The following is a 20,721-nucleotide window of genomic DNA, read 5'->3' as shown; positions in this document are numbered from 1 at the left end:
GATTTTAGAATGAGAATAATGGAATTGTTGATGGACCCTTTGCAACAGTAGCTCTCACAGGACTTGCTATAATGAATTCACTCCACCTAAACAAGGTATCCAGACCTCCTACCCAGCACATGTATCAAGATTAACTTGATCTAAGTAAGCAATGAATAAATTCAATTTTAAAAGATATATGATGCTTTTGTCTAGTTTACCATTTGGCAACAGCAAGCCAGGAAGAAAACAGGACAATGAAATAGGGGTCCACATCACTGGTGGAAAACTCAGCTGAACTAAAAGCTTTTAAGGTCAGGAGTGGTAGATACGCTGGAGGGGAGGGATAGGATACAGAAGGACCTAGACAAATTGGAGGATTGGGCCAAAAGAAATCTGATGAGGTTCAATAAGGATAAGTGCAGGGTCCTGCACTTAGGACGGAAGAACCCAATGCACAGCTACAGACTAGGGACCGAATGGCTAGGCAGCAGTTCTGCGGAAAAGGACCTAGGGGTGACAGTGGACGAGAAGCTGGATATGAGTCAGCAGTGTGCCCTTGTTGCCAAGAAGGCCAATGGCATTTTGGGATGTATAAGTAGGGGCATAGCGAGCAGATCGAGGGACGTGATCGTTCCCCTCTATTCGACATTGGTGAGGCCTCATCTGGAGTACTGTGTCCAGTTTTGGGCCCCACACTACAAGAAGGATGTGGATAAATTGGAGAGAGTCCAGCGAAGGGCAACAAAAATGATTAGGGGTCTGGAACACATGACTTATGAGGAGAGGCTGAGGCAGCTGGGATTGTTTAGCCTGCAGAAGAGAAGAATGAGGGGGGATTTGATAGCTGCTTTCAACTACCTGAAAGGGGGTTCCAAAGAGGATGGCTCTAGACTGTTCTCAATGGTAGCAGATGACAGAACGAGGAGTAATGGTCTCAAGTTGCAGTGGGGGAGGTTTAGATTGGATATTAGGAAAAACTTTTTCACTAAGAGGGTGGTGAAACACTGGAATGCGTTACCTAGGGAGGTGGTAGAATCTCCTTCCTTAGAGGTTTTTAAGGTCAGGCTTGACAAAGCCCTGGCTGGGATGATTTAACTGGGAATTGGTCCTGCTTTGAGCAGGGGGTTGGACTAGATGACCTTCTGGGGTCCCTTCCAACCCTGATATTCTATGATTCTATGAAAAGTGGAACAAAAGTGCATAAACTAATGACTGTCCCAGATTCTGATTCCAGTCCAGGCTGACATACTATTTGCTTTGATTTAGTAGGATAGGGATAAAAGGGTAGGGTGTTTTATAGCTGAAATACACTCCTTCTAGACCAGTTCACTTTCTGGCACTTCTTTATAACCAGCGCACACACACACAACAACAACGAAATCACTGGAGTACTGGAAAGAATGTCAATTACAATAAATTACTATTCGCTTGTGATTATCATCTGAAAAAGCAGCTTCTTTTGAAAACATTTCAAATACTTCTCTTAACCACATAGCAAGGATGCCAGGACCATTTGTTTCCTTGTCTCTGTCTGAACAAAGGAGATTTGATTATGCACAGAATAAATTACATTCTTCGTCTAGTGTCAAGGTAATTTTCTGGAATAAATTTTTGAAAAGCTTGAATGAAAACACTTTGAAATAGCACCTCCATAACAAAGTAATTTTCTAAACAGAATATTACAAATTTAGTTAGAGACTCTCTAGGATCTTTCCCTTCAGTTAGTAAATGATTTAACCATTCAGGATCAAATTTTATCCCCCACAGCATCATATCATAATTGACAATGATCCCAATTACCATGCCAGTATTTGCTGAACAATAAGTTCCCAGGCAAAGCAAAAGATACACCCCAATAGTTTAAAGCATATAATCAACATTCTGAAGAGATCTCTCTTCTAGTACCTGCTTAGCTTATACACTCTGTTACAAGCTTCTCTTCATTGAAAAGACATGGGATTGATACAATGGTGTTAGATCAGATTTAATTATCAGCAGCATATTAAATGACCTGCAGAAGTGAGGACCAAGCTGAAATCATTCAGAATGTAATAGAACCTACGTCTGAGTTTTCTTGATAATATTTTACATTTCTGTATCACTTTTCAATATTTCACTTGGCTGCAAGCTAAACCTCAGATCTGGACAGAGCAATATGAGTTCAGAGAGACTGGAAAACTTCTAAGCCCCATCTACGGACGGTGCAATGCACATTTGCTGAACTGCTCAAAGAAATTAGGTTTAAATATGATTCCATGTGAAACGGACTAGCCCAACCTAAATTAGAACGTTATCTAAAATGCTTTAAAACTTGATTTGAATCATCTTCAATGGCCAACCAATTGTAAAACAAGTTTTAAACGGGTTCAGTCTAGTTTGAGCCCTGCTGCAGTCTGTGGAAGTCTGATGGTGATATTTGCAGTGCAGGACTGAAAATGAGTACAGAAGAGTATGGGCTGTGCATCAGAAGTCCATAAGAAATTCAGATAAGTGATTTGCAAACCACAAGAGAGGTCCCAGTCTTGCACCTCCTGGATGGATCCTTTACTTATAGAGATTGTGTTTTCATACGTACTGTATCAGCAGTTACAAATTTTTAACCAAATATGTATATCTAATGGCTCATCCCACAGTATTTGAGCACCTTCCACATAAAATCAATAGTAATAGCAAAAACCCTAGTGGAATTCATGGGAGTCTCTGGCTCTTATCCCTTTTCAATGTAAAAATCCACTCCATAGACACGGGGTATATGTGCAGGCTTCACCTTACTCCCTCTCCCAGTACTGACAGCATGGCTGGCTTGGGACACCTCACCTGGAAGGATCTTACTGCTGTTCACTCTGGAGGGAGTTTAGTTACTCACAGCAACAGTAACACATGGGATATACAGCATTCTAAGTTGTGACTGTTTTCAAGGGTAGTATGCTATGTTCAGCTCAGCAACTGTTCCTCAACCCCGAGCGCATCCCACCCTGGCAAGCGGTGCTGCCTTTTACTGGGTTGTGACTGAGGGCAGTGCTGCTGGTGACTACACAATGCCATGGTTACATACCATACAGCTCTTTTCCCCTCTACACCACACCATACCCCATTTCCCTGATTTTTTTTTAAAATCCATTCTGCTTCCAGCCGGTCATCAGGCGGAAGAGGAACCTATGATGAAGACCAATAAAGCAGGGGTGGCCAGCCTGTGGCCCGGAGCCACATGCAACTCTTCAGAAATTAATATGCGGCTCCTGGTATAAGCAACGACTCCAGGGCTGGAGTTACAGGCACCAACTTTCCAATGTGCCGGGGGGTGCTCACTGCTCAACTCCTGGCTCTGCCACAGGCCCTGCCCCCACTCCACTCCTTTCCGCCCCCTCCCTGAGCCTGCCATGCCCTTGCTCCTCCCCTAACCCCCCGAGCCTCCTGCACACCACAAAACAGCTGATCAGGAGGTGCAGGGAAGGAGGGGGAGGCCCTGATCGGTGGGGCTGCCGGTGGGTGGGAGGTGCTGGGAGTGGGGGATGGGGGGAGCTAATGGGGGGTTGCTAATGTATTACTGTGGCTCTTTGGCAATGTACATTGGTAAATTCTGGCTCCTTCTCAGGCTCAGGTTGGCCACCCCTGCAATAAAGGTTGAATGCCTCATCAACAATTCTGAAGTGAAGGATGTCCTCTGCTTGACCCATGGCATTCAACAGGTTTATACCCAGGACAAGCAGTGTAGATGAAAAACTCTCTCTCCTGTCTCCAAACCCCAGAATGAAATAGCACAAGAAAACATGTATTGAAGATTCAGTTGGAGTTGTTTCTTTATTTCTTGAGGGTTTTTCCTTCACAAAGGTTTCATAAAAAAGAGTTTTCTCTTGGCTCTTGGAGACTATAAATTACAGCACATGTGGCCCTAGAGGATTCTTTTAAAGTATCAACTTGTTCCATCAACAAATCTATGCAATTGGAAAAATCAGCTCCTTTCCCAGTCAGACCCAAAATGAGTCAAATTCTAACAAATTTTTGTTTAACTTTTCACACGTTTCCAAAACACTAAAATTATGTTTACATTATTCTGCCTGATATTTTATAATCCATATTTTAAAACATAATTGTCCATCACAAGGGAAAAATCCCACCTCTTACTCGTGATGCAGACTAATAACAGCTCTGATTTTATTACTTAGAGTCTGCAAGTGAAAACATTGCCTATGGAACTCAGTTATTACACTGAAAAGGGCCATATAAGTAGGAAAGCAAGATACTGAGAATACAATTTAAAATAAAACCATCAAAATGTAAATAAAACCCCCACAAACTGAAAGACAGCTCTACATATATAGATTGAATTCATCTATGTTAATTTAGAAGCTATAAGATCACAGAATGGATAATAGTTTTTAAAATCCCCTCAGTCAGAACTCAGGATGAATGAAGAGACTAGAAGATGGGTTCAGCAAAATTATGTGATAAAGAGGGTTCTTTTTCTTGGCTATAGTACATGCTTCCAAACAGTTTGCAAAAGAGAGAACTTTTTAAAGTTCACAACATCTGCTATACTGTTTTTTATTTCAAAATCCTTCAGACACAATTGGTGAGCAAAGCACTGTGAAGGGGGGGGGGGGGAGAATTGGCCAAACAGCCAATATGTGACCATGACATTGTTTAGTCTTTGCTAGTGAGGCAAGGACTTTTATAATTAAGCATGGACAAGTTTTTCTGTAATACTATTATGGAGTAATTCCAGCAATGATTTATTAATTCCAGTAATGCCTTATTCATTCATCAAGCTCCTTGCAATTTAGTTGTAATCATTATTTTTGTTTCATAGCTCAGATTTGAAGTAAGAACAAAAGAGCGTGTACATTGAAGCCTTTTTTGCTGAAGATGCTGTCAGTCAGTAGTGGAGAGCAATCACTCTCAAATCCTAACAATTGAAAAACTTAGGTCCTGTTTCAGAGTAGCAGCCGTGTCAGTCTGTATTCGCAAAAAGAAAAAGAGGACTTGTGGCACCTTAGAGACTAACAAATTTATTTGAGCATAAGCTTTTGTGAGCTACAGCTCACTTCATCAGATGCATTCAGGTCCTGTTGTTGTTTTTGCCAGCCAGAATCAGACATTCACTTTCATGAGTGACTGGAGTTAAGAAGAAAAATGTTTTGCTAGGGAACAACTCCAGGAGAAAACACAAAACAACAAGTGCAAAGTCCCTATTCCAGCAAAAACCCACCAGCCTTGTCCTCACTGAGTCAAGACAACCTGCAGGTCTCAAAGATGGTGAAGTAAGAGGCCAATCAGACTACTAGTGACCTCTGGCAAATGGTGCACCAGGAGCTGATCTACCATTCTGTGCAGTAAACAGGACTTGGGACAGAGAAACAAAACTAGCAACGTAGGCTGAGATTCACCCATATGCAGAGCATCCTGTACATCATTTACACCTCACCTAATAATAATTATTATTATTGTTATTAATATAGTATTTTGTATAATATACAAGGGGCTTTGCAGACATAGTCACCCTGATTCAGTAAGGTACTTGAGCAGGTGCCTTTAGTATTGATCTCAATGGGAACAGAGTTAGGCTAATGCTAAACACTTCTAACAGTGTACTGCATCCTAAAACTGATAAATATTAATCATCATTACAAAATATCTAATTTAAACACATGGGATTATAAATGGGAAAATACGGACTGCAATTGCCATGAAATAATTTTAAAAAACCAAGATATTCTCAAGGTTTAGAAAGTAGTTACTAAAAAGTGGTGTAACCTTATCTAATGCAGAGAAATGGGCTGCAACATATATTGGTAATACCTTTCTCCATATCAAACGCTATCAAAGCTAAGGAGTATATAATATTAGTGTCCTCCATCTTTACTTTGAGGAAAATATTGTTAAAGAGTTGTGTAGGGTGTTAGCCACCAGACTAGCATGACTTTAATGGGCTTCATGGGATTAAAATCTCAAACAACTCTTTGAAAGAAATCTACTTTTAGGAGATTAACTCAAACTACCTGAAAAGCCAACAGTTTTCAAGGAGAACTAGATAACTTAATGACTGTAACTTAAACAGGCAAACCCAGTTAAATCTTAGTTGGATTATCTTGGAATACATAGGCTAAAGCAGGGACCAGCAACCTTTGGCACGTGGTCCATCAGGAAAATCTACTGGGGGGCCGGGACGGTTTGTTTACCTGCAGCGTCCGCAGGTTCAGCTGATTGCAGCTCCCACAGGCGCAGTTTGCCATTCCAGGCCAATGGGGTCTGCGGGAAGCGGCGTGGGCCAAGGGATGTGCTGGACGGATGAACTAGATGACCTCTTGAGGTCCTTTCCAGACCTACACTTCTAGAAATTGTGGTTATTGCCTGGTAATGAAGGCAATCCAGTACCCTAGGCACACACAGGGCTCTAGCTTCACTTGGAGTGGTGGTGGCTGGTGGATCACCCTCTCCTACCCTACCAGAATGGTAGGCAGAAGCTTTGGATGGCCTCTCCCTCTCCCACACTGGACTGGCACCAGCCTTTTTCCCTGCCTTTGGGAGCAGTAGGGGTGCCAGTAAGGGTTCTCCCCCCCACCTGTGAGGTAGGGGAACCCCACCCCCTAGGACCTAACCCGTCAGAAGGGGTGAAACTGATTAGGTAGGTGAGCTGAGCACACCGTAGTCTTATCTTCCTGCTACACACAGAATACTACTGTGGGGATGGTGTTGGGAGGGCCCCCCAGAGCAGTGGAGTTAGCACTCTACAGAGATGCCTGGGAAAGTTCACACCACTCAGAGCTATTGCTGCAGGCTGTCTGCAAGCTCAGACACATATTGCTGTGCTGGTCACTCTCAGTTCACATTTTCAAGGTGTGTGCGTGTTTTTTGTTTTTTGCAACAATAAGGGCTAAACATTTACTTCTTTTTAAAATGAAAGATAAGATTATGATGTAATCACGTGACTCCAGCAGCAGGTGCTCTAGGCCAATACAATCTATGTCTTAATCTCTACCAAAAATTAAATGGGTGAATCCATCAGGCTCTGAAGCTCTCTCTCTTCAACAGGGTCCACCTTCCTAAGGGCCCAGTTCAAGAAAATATCCATATATAGGAAAGCACTTGAGCATGTGTTTTAGTTTAAACAAGTGCTGAAGTGCTTTTTTGAATCCAGCCCCAGTAGGCAGAAAGGGAATTCTGGCCAGGAAGAGAGTAAACATTCCCACGCTTGCCACAAATGTTGAAGGATCCTGAATGATGCTTGGGACCCTCAGACTTACGTTTCATTGGAGAGACTGCACCTGCAGCAGTACAGCACATCTAATCATCTCAGACTGGTCCAGCACTGAGGTCATTGGCTTGGCCCTGACTTAGAAGAAACTGAATCCACCCCACCAGGACTTGGAGGCCTTCAATCCCCATAACCAGCAAGGTTAACCCTTCTTAACTTATGACAGACTGTGGGGCAGAGGAGCGTTGTGAGGTTTAGTTGATAGCTTCTAAAACATTTGGCTGTTCTCTGATGAAAATATGTAAGTGAAAAGTTGTTATTATAGTACTATAAAATACTAAGAAAAATCAGTGAAGCTGCACCCACTTACCCCAGGCTGAATTTGTCTCTAGGAATTTTTTTCCATAAGAAAGGTCAAATTTGATACTACACTTAGGAAATCAAATTTATGGCTTTTTACAAAACAAGACACACACTCATATTTCTTTCTTCTTGTTCTTGTTCTGTGTTTGTTTTACAGTTGGTTTGAAGCAGGGCTTATCATGGTAAAGGAAGCTGTGGGGAGAGACTATATATCGTCCTTAGGGTGTATGTCAAAGCATCTTTGATATTTACAATGAAAGAGTATAACATAATTTAGACAAACAATATCTGTTGTGAATGAGTTTTGTAATGCTTTATTGTCATGAAATATGAATAAGAGATGACCATCAGTTTGTGGATTTTCTTCAAGAATTACAATACACAGGGAAGAAGGGTGACTAAAAAAAATCAGTATGTCTTTCCAGAGCTGCTGCTGATCTCCAAAGGTTCAGGAGAGGGATTTGCTACATACGGCTATCTACACTTTGAATATTCGTTATACGCTGCTCCTAGTCTATGAAGCTGGTCATCAAGGATTTTGTAAGGTGGGTGTATGTTATAATGAGAATTTATAATGGAATCCAATACAGTTCAGAGCCACAATTCAGTTATTTTACCCTGCGGTGAAGCCTTTAGAAAAGGAGCAATATGAAAGGGTACTGCACCTGAATTTAACAAAGTAGGTTACTGTGAGTGAAACTTGTTAGTACACACTGTCAGTGCACTTTGCTCTCATCAATCTAAACATATTTAGGGAAGATGCATGTGAGAAAATATCACCACTACCCACATCTGCTTGCAAGTATTCTCTTCTAACCCGTACACCGCCACATTTTACTGTCATTCCTGGAATTACAGCCAGTTCAGATTATAAAATCTTAGAACATCAGCAGAACAGAGAAGCAAGGCAACACTGCATTACCCCCTAGAGATAAGCCATGAAAAGTTCAGCCACATGAATATATTTATAGCTGCGTGCCTTACTTTATCAACCAAATAATCAGAAGCAAGATCTGTGTCCTGCCTGACTGACTAGTTACATATGTGCCCAGATGGGAGTACAGGAGGCAATAAACAACTCATAAATCAACACACAAGTCAAGAGTATCATTTACCAGCCAGTAACTTCCATGTTAATGCAAACAGAAGATGCAATTAGCACTCTGAAAACTGTAAAACTGAAAAGTCAAAAACAATCTCTCTTTGCCTCCCACCCAGAAAAGCCTTATCATTTTTGACTGAAACACTACTGACTCCACAGATGGCTTTGTGTTCCTTGTATTTGTTGTTCTTTAGCCAAAATAATTATTAAATAATAAGAACAATAAATAATACAATTAAAATAGATGTGCCACAAAAACTGAAAGTTGTTTTGTTCATTCAAGAATAAGTTCTCCTAGAATTAAGATTTAAATGGTACTGTTGTTCTGGAAGCAAAATATAGAGAGTAGAATTGAATAGGATTTAGATTAAATAATTATTTATTCCAAAATGTATTCTGCTTCAAGAATATAGAGTACTTTTCATAATTTAAGCAAACAACAAGTAATTACTGTTTTTAAAACATCAAGTCAATCAGCACTGAAGTCTTTACTTACTATCCATCTATAATCAGATAGTGGATTTCCAAATTACCACAGAAAAATAGCTCAAATCCAAAAAATATTCAGTTACTTGTCACCAACCAATCAGAGAGAAGAATCTCAAAAATACTTAGCGTCAAATTCTGCTCTCAGTTATACGGGTGTAATATGGGAGTAACTCCACTGAATTCAATAGAGTTCATCTAGATTTACAAAGGTGTGAATGAGAGGAAAATCTGTCCCTTCAGGCTCCTGAGCAAATAATCGAAGTTTAAGTTTATATTCTAATATTCACACATTCACACAACAGTCACAGCTCTAAGGATCCATAGTCTACTGAGGTCAACGGGGAATCTTTCCATTGACTTCAATGTGCTATGAAACAATTGACAATTAGGTTGCTGGTTCACTGAGACCTATCATGCCAACCGATATTGTCTCATTATTTCCTCATAATCCCCCATCAGGGTCTCTGTGTCCATCTGTTTTCTATTGTTTTATACTTAGATTCTAAGCTTTTTAGGGCAGGGACTATCTTTTTGTTCTATGTATGTACAGCACCTACCACAATGGGGTCCTGGTCCATGACTAGGACTCCTAGGTTCAACAGTAATACAAATAATTAATAATAAGTTGCTTCTTTTTTATAAACTATTCTCTTTTCCTTTTCAGGTCCTCCAGCAAGAACTCCTAATGATGTCAAAAAGCCTCCCTTGTCTTGTACGGCAAGGAGACCGACAGCCTCCATCTTGAAATGACCAGTACAATGGGAGAAACCACCTCTTTCCCCAAGAGTCACAAGTGTCACTCCCTCCCAGACTCTCCAAGTCTAGCAACTGGAGAACAGAAACTGGAGCCCACATGATAACATGTTACATAAACTGTGAGGCCATTAGGCTAGCCTCAGTCATCAAAGTTGAAATGCACTGAACTCATCTCTTAGCTTTTAAAAACATTTTGTAGGGTTCTGGAACTTTGATTCATGCCACCACTAACAGTGTAGTTCACAAACTAAATAAAGTTCGAACGTGGAACGAATCTCTACCTCAATCTGTGTGGTGTTGTCATGTCCCTCGTCAAGTAGTAGGTCTGTGAAGCCCCCAGGCTCTGAGGAATCCTGCCCCATGCTGGCTCTGTTAGTATCGACTGATTTGAGAGACTCTGAGTGCCTTTTCCACCTGTGACTGTATAGATGCGAATCCACTTGTACGTTTTCCTCCACTCGAGGGGAGCTCTGAACAACTTCATAAAACACACCTGTTTGACAAAAGAAAATAATAATAATGTAGGGGACAGATGGTTATTTATCAGTTGGGATCCAAGCAGCTATCACAGCCAATAACTTTGTTTTATTGATCATAAAAGTAATAGTGCTAATAATTATAAGGTCTGATTATTTCTTACGTAAGAGTCTTATAAAATCAAATAAAAGTTGATAATCTTTCTATACGTTCTTTAAACCATCCTGTTTAATTTAATACTATACTATATATCTGAATGAATGCTATAAAATGATGTTTAAAAATCTACAGAAAGAATATAATTTTATCAAATTCAAAAGATTTGAGCGATTTTTGTAGATCCTTACTAAATTTCTACAGAGCACTGTTGTTTTCATCCCTGTCTATTTCATGGTTTAAGAAAAGCCTTTCCATGACAGAGAGATTGACATTCTCCATGTTGACACCTCCATCTACCCAAGTACCATCTCTCCCCAAACCAAACCAAAAATCTGAAACAAACAAAACCAACCACCCAATAAAAAAAATACCCCAGGCAGAGTTTTATCCCCAAAGGGGAAGAGGAACCAGACATTCATGTCCACTATGGACTTCACTATTGCTGCTGATTTTATGTGGAAGGCATTCAGATGCTATGGTGATGGGTGGCAATTTTAAACAGTAACTCCTCATGTAAAGTCATCCCGGTTAACATTGTTTCATTGCTGATCAATTAGGGAACATGCTCGTTTAAAGTTGTGCAATGCTCCCTTATAACCTTGTTTGGCAGCCGCCTGCTTTGTCCACTGCTTGCAGGAAGAGCAGCCCATTGCAGCCAGCTGGTGGGGACTTGGAACCAGAGTGGACCAGCAGCCCCCCTATCAGCTCTCTGCTCCCCTAAGTTCCCTGTGCAGCAGCCATCCAGCAGGCTGTCAATGTCCGGGCAGTTCAGCTGTCCCTCCCCCACTGCCATGTGCTGCTCCTGCCCTCTGCCTTGGAGCTGCTCCCAGGAGCCTCCTACTTGCTGTACAAGGGTGGGGGGAGAGCGGAGCTAATGTCAGGGTGTCCCCCTCCCTCCTGCTCCTGCCTCCCACTTACCCCATCTCCATAGAGTGGGGGGAGACACGACAGGACTCAGGACAGAGGGAGCTTGCTGACAGGAGAAGCTGTCTCAAATGGCTGATCTACTTAAAAACGCAATGTACCTAGAGTGGGGTCAGAATACTTAAAGGGGCAATGCACATCTCTCTCACACACACACACAGGTGAGAGTCTCTGTCTGCCATGCTGTCTCCCCTCCCTCCATTTGTGCTGCCTTGTAGTGTATGAGGCTACATTAACAAAAATGTGTTACCCCTTGAGGGCTCAGCTATTTTAGTTCATCATTTAGTAGTAACACATTCCCTGGGAAATATCCCACCCTCTGACTTCACCACCTCAACCAAGCTTCATAATCATCATTGTGGAGTACAATATTAAACTGTTTGTTTAAAACTTATACTGTGTGTGTATATATATAATAAAGTATTTTGTCTGGTGAAAATATTTTCCTGGAACCTAACCCCCCTATTTACATTAATTCTTATGGGGAAATTGGATTCGCTTAACATCATTTCGCTTAAAGTCGCATTTTTCAGGAACATAACTACTACGTTAAGTAAGGAGTTACTGTAAATATTAAAGACAGCAGACTTCCCCATAATATCTGTTTCAGCATAGAAAACAAATATTGCTTACTGTGTCACTAGTGATGAATGCTAATGTTGTGTGAAGTTTACAGAGATTGACAATGCCCTTAGCACAAATATGTAGTCTCATGACATGTGTTTTATCCCCGTCCTTTTGGGCTTTACAAGTAAACTTATTCTCTTGCTGTGAACAAAAACACCACCATCAAAAACTCTTGAGCAATTTCCACTTTGCTTAACTCAACAGACAATAAAAAAATGCATTTGTTAATTCACAATAACTGTATTTAATTTATATAGCAATACTTAGAATTTATATTTTGCTGTATGTCTTCAAAGGCCTGTATTGATATTAACTAATTAATCTTTAGAAAACCAATGTGTGGCAGGTAAGTAACATTATCCCCATTTTCTGGATGGAAGAACTGGCAAAGAAGCTTTATGATTTATTAAAATATAATGTAATAGTGGTGTAAAATTACATGGTACTTTACAAACATAAATTAAGGCACAATCCATGCCCATAGAGAAGCTGGACTAGAACTCAGGAGTTTCTGATTCCCAATCACATGCTTAATCCATTAGACATTGTCACTATCATATTAACACTACAAAGAAACAAAATATTTGCCCAATGCTGCAAAACCTTTATTTTATGAATAAGGATGACTCAGCCAAGTAAGGCTTTGCAGAACTGGACCCAGCATTTGGCTTGGTTACATAATATTTGTATTTGCATGGCACTGCATAATTGACCGAGTGCAATGTGGGGTGTTTTTTCATATTCCTCTGAAATATCTGATATGATGGTAGGATTCATGAGGATCAGGAGGCAGGATATAGGAGTAGGAGAATCACAGTCCCAAACACTTGGGTCATATTTTATCTCTACACACCATCAGAAGCAACAGTTTCAGTACTCTGCATTGCCATGCAGCGGATCAAATTTGACCCTTATCCCCAGTATCGTCCCCCATGGAACATGAAGGTGGGAGTGCTGTGGGAGCAGTGTATCCAGCCTCCCAGGGAGACGAAAGGTCTCTGAATACTCAGTAGTGACCCTCCACCTGATTAAAGGGGCAGGATCCACAAGGGTCATCAAGGGAAGAGGTACAGTAGAGATAAAGGTGGGGAAAGAATTTTCAGATGCTGAAAAATAAATAACTAGTCAAATAGTTTCTATCACTTTTTTCCCTTGCAGCGACTCAAGCAAAATGGCATTTCCAAAGCCCTAATAGGTAATAGGTAATCTTCCTGCTGACACATTAGAGGAAGTGAACAGAAAACTAGCATTCAAAAGGTTAAATGAGTAATAAGGAATCCCTGTATTTTTGCATGTAAGGAAATTGGGGATGGGGATGGATCTACCAGCCATCACTCCTTACAGAGCAGAGTCAGTTGCAATAGTGACAAATGTTATGACAGACTTCAGGCTGCTGTATAGACTATTTTGGGACACTAGCTCAATAGCTCATCCTCCAAACTGTTTGATCACCCTCATCTCCCTGGAAATTAATGTGAGTGGAAGGTGATCAGATCCTGAAAGAATCTGACCTTTAATGACCATTCTTAAGGCAGAATAAATAGTCTCAGGCCTTAGTCATCTCCAGAAACCAACTAATCCCATTGCTTTCTTTTAGTCACTGTTTTTCTTTTAGGCACTGTGTTTTCTGAAAAGCCTAAAACAGTTTTCAATAAACTGCTTCAGATATCCTTGTTTTATCTAACAATCAGCTGCCAGAGACAGAGGGACCGCTCAATAGCTGAACTGACCCATTCCCTCAGAAAGCTTTATCAACTGCCAGTCACAAATCCATTCAAAGCTACCCTACCTGCTTCACCTTAGAGAAGCTCATCAAAATGTTAAGGGATAATAGGGCCTCAGGTCACACAGTGCTGACAAATATGACAAACACAACAGCTTCAATCAAAGATGTGTTTAGTGCCTGCAATACAAATCAGTGACAGTATGATTGAAAATACCAAGTTACTATATTTGTAAGCATCCATATTTGATAACAGACTCCTGGAGAGAAAAGCAGGGGTAAGTACACCCACCCACCCATAATTACACTGTGTCAAAAATCACATTCAGTACAATTATATCAGGTTACTAATATAACAATTGAACTTAGTATGGCCCTTTTTCATAGATCAGATAATGCAGTAGGTAAATGTACAGTTTCCTATTTGAAAGTCAATGTTCAACATAGGTTAGGCCTCGTTTGCACAGTTTTTATACAGATTTAATTATTTTGGTTAGGGCTATGATTTTCTACTTAAATAGTAAAATTGGTGCTACTCCTAGCTCAGGACTACACTACAGATTTCTGCCACCATAGCTGTGTCAGTCAGAGGTGTGAAGAACTGTGATCCCTGACCAATGAAGTCATGCCAGTAGAAGCCCTAGTGTAGACATGTTATATTGGTAAAGCTGCACTTTTACTGGTATAACTTGTTTTGCTTGTCGGGGGTGGGCTTATTAAGTGCAACGCCAATATAGTATACTAGTATTTCTATACCAGTAAAGCACTCCTACTGTACATACAGCCCTAGTATGGACACAGTCATTATGACACAAAGGGGCCTTCCACAGGTATAGCTTATTATTCTTCCCTTACAAGAATAAGCTATACAGATATAAGGCCAACAGTACATACCAATATAACTGTGTCCAGTCTCTAGCTCTGCCAGTATAGTTGAAGCAATACAATTGTGTGTGTAGCTATGACCTTAAGCATGAAGTCAGTCTTGTGATCTCTCAACTTCACCTGTAAAGACTGTTTGTTCACATTACAAAACAACTGCAGAATTCAACATAATTGATCCAGGATTGGCAGAGTAGGGATATTGCAGGTTAAGTCTGAGGCAAATAGCAGAGCTATACTATGGAGTTTTCTCAGCCCCTGACTGTACTTATTACTGTCTCTAACTATTGCTGTATCATATTTCTATATGTAATAAAGTCCACCAAATTATTGTATTGTTTGTTCTAAAAGCAACAGCCAAAAATTATTAAGGGCCGTTTCTAACCAAATCAGCAAAACAGCTTCCCCTTCATGAATCTCCAGTCTTGAGGAAATGAAACACAGCATCACTTTCTTGAAGTCGGCTGAATAGATTGATTGCTTTTTATCCACTGTATGTAAATGTAAAGTTAATTAATCACTGATGGAAATCAGTTAGATCAGTGATAGTGTCTTCTAACTTCTGAAGTCAGACAACTCAAGAAAAATAAATGTGCAGAGCCCTAGAAATGCAGCTCTTTCCCAGGTTAAAGCTATTTCACCTTTTTTTGTGAACGCAGCTAATGGATCGCTGATGCAAAGAACAGCGGTTTACAGGAAATGTAACAAAGTGTTTTACTGTTACCATTTAAATCTCAGTGTTTTCACCCAATTAGCCTGCAGAGGAATAAGTAATTCAATTCAAATGGAATGCAGGTCTGGCAAATTAGGTGCCAGCTCATGCCAAGGCCCTCACTAACACTGACATGCATAGCCGGAAGCCAGTTTGGCTCGCTTGTATGTTAGTATTATCAAAATAGATATTAGAGTTATAAGTAGGGTTGCCAGCTGTCTGGTTTTCAACTGGAATGCCAGGTCAGAAGGGGACCCTGGTGGCTATGGTCAGCACTGCTGACGGGGCCACTAAAAGTCCGGCTGGCGGCTCAACGGGGCTAAAAGGCATGCTCTCTGCCTGCCCTGGCTCTGCGTGGCTCCCAGAAGTGGCGACGTGTAGGGGCAGCCAGGCAGCTCCATGCGCTGCCCACGCCTGCAGATGCAACCCCCACAGCTCTCGTTGGCCATGGTTCCCAGCCAACAGGAGCTGTGGGGGAAGCACTGCCTGGCTGGCTCTGCGCCTATGGGCTGCAGGGATATGCTAACCACTTGAGCCATCTGTGTTAAGTGCCACCCAGAGCCTGCACCCCTCACCCCAACCTTCCTGCCCCAGCCCTGAGCCCCCTCCTGCACCCTGAACCCCTTGGCCCCAGCCCGGAGCCCTTGCACCCCAAGCACCTCGACCCCAGCCCCACCCCAGGGGGCTCCCTTCCGGAGCCCACACCCCCTTCTGCACCCCAACCCCCTGCCTCAGCCCGGAGCCCCCTCCCACACTCCAAATCCCTCATTTCTGGCCCCACTCTGGATCCCACACCCCAAGCCAGAGCCCTCACCCCATCCCACACCCCAACCCCCTGCCCTATCCTGGAGCCCCCTCCCACACCCAAACCCCTCATCCTCAGCCCCACCCCTGAGCCTGCAATCCCAGCCAGAGCCCTCACCCCTCCTGCACCCCACCCCCCTTCCCCAGCCCAGCGAAAATGAGCGAGTGAGTGAGGGTGGGGGAAAATGAGCGAGTGGGAGAGGGTGGAGGAAGGGGGGGTGGAGTGAGCAGGGGGCATGGCCTCGGAGAAAGGGCGGGGCAGGGGCAGGGCCTTGGGGAAGGGGCATGGCAGAGGGAAGGGCAAGAGTGTTCAGTTTTTGGCAATCAGAAAGTTGGCAATCCTAGTTATAAGAATGTGTTTAGATTTTATAAAATGCTTGTAGGATGCTGCATGTGTATTAATCTTACTTAGAATATCTGTATCCCATGTTATAAGGTAGCGTTTAAGTGTTTGCTCTGTAACTATAAAAATAGGTTTCAGAGTAGCAGCCGTGTTAGTCTGTATTCGCAAAAAGAAAAGGAGGACTTGTGGCACCTTAGAGACTAACCAATTTATGCATCTGATGAAGTGAGCTGTAACTCATGAAAGCTTATGCTCAAATAAATTGGTTGGTCTCTAAGGTGCCACAACTATAAAAATGTTTGCTAAGACTGTAAACTCCCAGAATCAGGGGGAAAGCGTTACCAAGTATGAAATACTAGTTTACCACTAGAGTTGCCAACTCTTACTGAAGTTATTCTGGGAGATTTTTTTCCCCAACATGACATAATGTCATTTTCTTAAAATACCCTATTAAAAATCTCCTGGATTGCTTTCAGTCCTCACCGGGAGATCAATGCCGATTCCAGGAGACTCCAGGCCAATCCTGCAAGGTTGGCAACCCGATTTACCAAAAGAGGTGTTATCTCCTCCCCAACAAAAGAAAGCCTATAGACACTAGAAAAGCCATTGTGGAACATCAGTGGATAAAAGATTGTTGATTGACTCCCCCACACTTCTGAAGAGGGAACGTACACAAGCCCTCGTCCCATCACAGCCTGAATCCTGCGGGAAGTGAATAAAAATCCCTGTTAAGGACAAACTGTTTTCCCTATGCTGCTTGAACTCTGAGGGATGAAGATTTCCAAGCACGGTTAGCCCTAAAGGACATATAAACCTTTGCATATTATAGCAGCTACTATAATCTTTTGGAACCTAAGACTGTATCTCATTTGTGTGTATGTTTACCCGCTTTACCCTTGTAAATAACTCTCTCATTTCTTTTTTCCAGTTAATAAACCTTTAGTTAGTTTATTATAGGATTGGCTACAAGTGTTGTCTTTGGAGAGAGATCTAGGGTGCACTTGACCTTATTAGTCTTTTGGACTGGGAGCAACCTAAATATTTTGTGATTTATGGTGTAGGTGACCATTTATCACTAAGTCCATCTTGCCTGGGCGGCAAGCTAGACTGCAGTGTCCAAAGAGACTGTCTGCAACTTTCTGCTAAGACTGGTATATAGTGCTTCAGGATTTCATTTGTTACTGGGTTGGTTTGATTTGATTTGATTATAGAACATTGCACCAGTTTATCAGAGTAACAGCCGTGTTAGTCTGTATTCGCAAAAAGAAAAGGAGTACTTGTGGCACCTTAGAGACTAACCAATTTATTTGAGCATGAGCTTTCGTGAGCTACAGCTCACTTCATCGGAGCTCAAATAAATTGGTTAGTCTCTAAGGTGCCACAAGTACTCCTTTTCTTTTTGCACCAGTTTAGGGTATCTGCCCTTCTTTTTGACAGTCTGCCCTGAGGTTGGCACTAATGGTCGTGAACCACTCGAAACAGTATGACAATTCATACCTCAAAAACAGTATTAAAAAGTCTGTTTATGAGATATAAAATCCTACTTCTCAACCTGACTGGGCTCAAAAGTCAGAAAGACCAAATATAAGACAGAAGAAATTATTCATGCAAGAAATAGAAAATTCTGTGGGATGCAATCCTTTAAGTATTTTTAATAAGATTAGTTTCGTGATTTTTTTAAATTTCTGATGTACATGTTTTTGCCGGTTTTTTTAAGCCATGAAAGGGAGGGGATACTGAATTTCTGGGGAAAATAGATATGTTTGAGACAAAAATGAGCGACATCCCTCACAAATCAGCTATTTATACAACTTTAATGTAGCATATATTTGGAAGCCCCCTTGCATTAGTGTGCAAGGAGAAGACCACAAAGAATCTGTGATATTCCAAACTGTGTCGGTTTGGCTAGTTTCTGATCTCCCAGCAGGTAATGGTAAAAGCAGCCCTGGTGGAGAAGTTCTGATCAGTTGTAGCTTGAGGGAAAGCCAAAGGCTAAAAAAGATGCAAGTATACTGCTTAACTGGTGGATTAGCTAACCACAGTGTTAGATCACTGACTTCTTTGTAGCATGCAGAGGCTAAGCATGTTAATTCCACTGCCACCGGTCTGGCCAAGATACTTTTGTTCTCAATATGCCTGTCAGGCTCAGTAATATTGGCGTTTGGAGGGTAACTGGTTTAATGGGCAGCCTTGTCAGACTGCAACTGTGAGCCCTCCAACTCCCTGACTCAATGTCATATCCAAGATCTGACAGCATGAGCCAAGAAATACAGAAGAGAAAAGTTAAAATGACTGAGTTAAAATGACAATTTAAATGGAAAAGAAACACAATCCAGGATTTAAATCCAAACTCTGCACTGTACCTTTCCTTAATGATAATAGTTCCTAGATTGTCCTTACTACAGCAGAAATAAAGGAACAAGGGTGGCATAATTTGGTGTAACAAAAAAATCCATATTATCCCACACCACCCCTGCCATGGGAGAACATCTATGATCATCTTGTTAGCAAATTAGTGCCTAAATATGGATAAACTCCTGAGGTCCTAACTCAGTGTTTACTCAGTTCTTACTGAGTCAATGAGAGTTTGCCAAAATAAGAACTGAATAAATTCAGTGGTAATACTTCTATTTAGAATTTATATAACCCTTTACACCTAAAGACAAGTCCATGGAATCTGGTCCTAGGGTGGATAAAAAGCAGAGGTGAAAGTAAGCCGGTACGCCATGCTGGACCAGACCGGCTTCCCCAGGCTGGCGATTTAAAGCGCCCGGGACTCCCTGTAGTGGGATTTTCATTATGAATTAAATGAGAATGTCTTTTTTTCAGCAAATGAAGGCTGAAAAAAATGTGTCAATTTGAAATAGTGGGATAGAACTTGGCAAGATTATGTCAGCTACTATGGAATGTAATGACTGTTTTAGGTATTGATTGATTAATTTAATAAAAATGAAGGTTTAGCCTCGGAACACCCCATACAGTGCTGACAAGACAAGCTCTTCATGGATCCTGTGCTAAGAATAAAGAAAAATGGCACTCTCGATCAGGAGAACTGCTCCAGCATTCAAGAAAAATAAAGACTATCTCACTGTGCTTATGCAGTGAGTTCCTGCATGCTTAAATTGGCTATGGTTGAGAAATATCTGAAACCTTAGTGCTTTAAAATTATTATCATGTTTTCTGTCCTGACGTTGATCTTACATATTTATTGCAAGATGTGTCTATTTAGCCAGGCCTTTCCTGTGGAGAGGGGTTCATCAGAGGCACAGGGATGATATTGGGTTTTCTAAGGAAGAGGAGCTGGGAGTTCTTCTCAGTGTCTTTATTTTCTGTTTCCACCACTACATCATCCATAAAATTTCCCCACACAAAAGGAACACCCAAATACCTGATTAGGACAGCTTTATGGCACAAAAGTGATTATATTAGGGCCAAGGAACTGGCCTTGAGTCCTTACATTTTCATATAAATACCACAAGCATGTTCACATTTACACTTCTCTAAGGCAGAGTTCAAGTGAAATATAACAAGAGTTTTACACAAATTAAATTGTGACTCTGCAGTGAGTCACTAAGTTTACAAAAGCAACTAACAGAAGTTGCAGAGGCACTTGACAGACCAAAGGCTGATGATACCAATGCTGCACTCCCAGTGAAGCATGGTTTGATCTAATTAACACCAAATGACTTACACAAGGGCAAAACTAAAAAGTGATTCAGCAAAACTAGAAACGTATTACTTAGCCAACATGACAGATCTGAAATTCAAAGGTTCTATGGACTAATTCTAGAACAGGAAGGGGTTGGAATGTGCCTGGTGTGCTGTAAGCCTGAGTTACTTCATTTTCTTATAGGCAATGTTGTTGTAGCCATGTTGGTTCCAGCATATTAGAGAGACAAGGGGGGTGAGGTCATATCTTTTTTTGGACCAATTTCTGTTGGTGAGAGAGACAAGCTTTCGAGCTTACACAGAGCTCTTCTTCAGGACTGGGAAACTTACTCACAGTGTCACCGCTAAATACAGGATAGAACAGACTGTTTAGTATAAATAGTTAAAACATATTTCAAGGGACCATTCAAGGTGAAGTGGCCAGTTAACACCCTTCCATTCGTAGGAGGGAAAGGAGGAGGCGGAAAAAGGGGGCGGGGGAAAGGCAAGGTTTAGTGGATTATAGATTATTGTA

General features: G+C 41.5%; 1 protein-coding gene across 1 annotated transcript in view; it reads right to left on the bottom strand.

The window, feature by feature from the left end:
- Positions 1-20,721, bottom strand: part of PLXDC2 (plexin domain containing 2) — a 440,899-nt gene that overhangs the window by 231,097 nt on the left and 189,081 nt on the right. The window contains exon 2 of the mRNA XM_084618781.1: positions 10,169-10,380. Within this exon, the coding sequence (XP_084474907.1) occupies positions 10,169-10,380 (212 nt within the window). The remainder of the gene's footprint in view (positions 1-10,168; positions 10,381-20,721) is intronic.

This window comes from Lepidochelys olivacea, assembly GCF_965140295.1.
Source record: "Lepidochelys olivacea isolate rLepOli2 genome assembly, chromosome: 2".
Classification (NCBI taxonomy): Eukaryota; Metazoa; Chordata; order Testudines; family Cheloniidae; genus Lepidochelys; species Lepidochelys olivacea.
The sequence above is the reverse complement of the archived record's forward strand: the minus strand, read 5'-3'. Positions and strand labels throughout refer to the sequence as shown.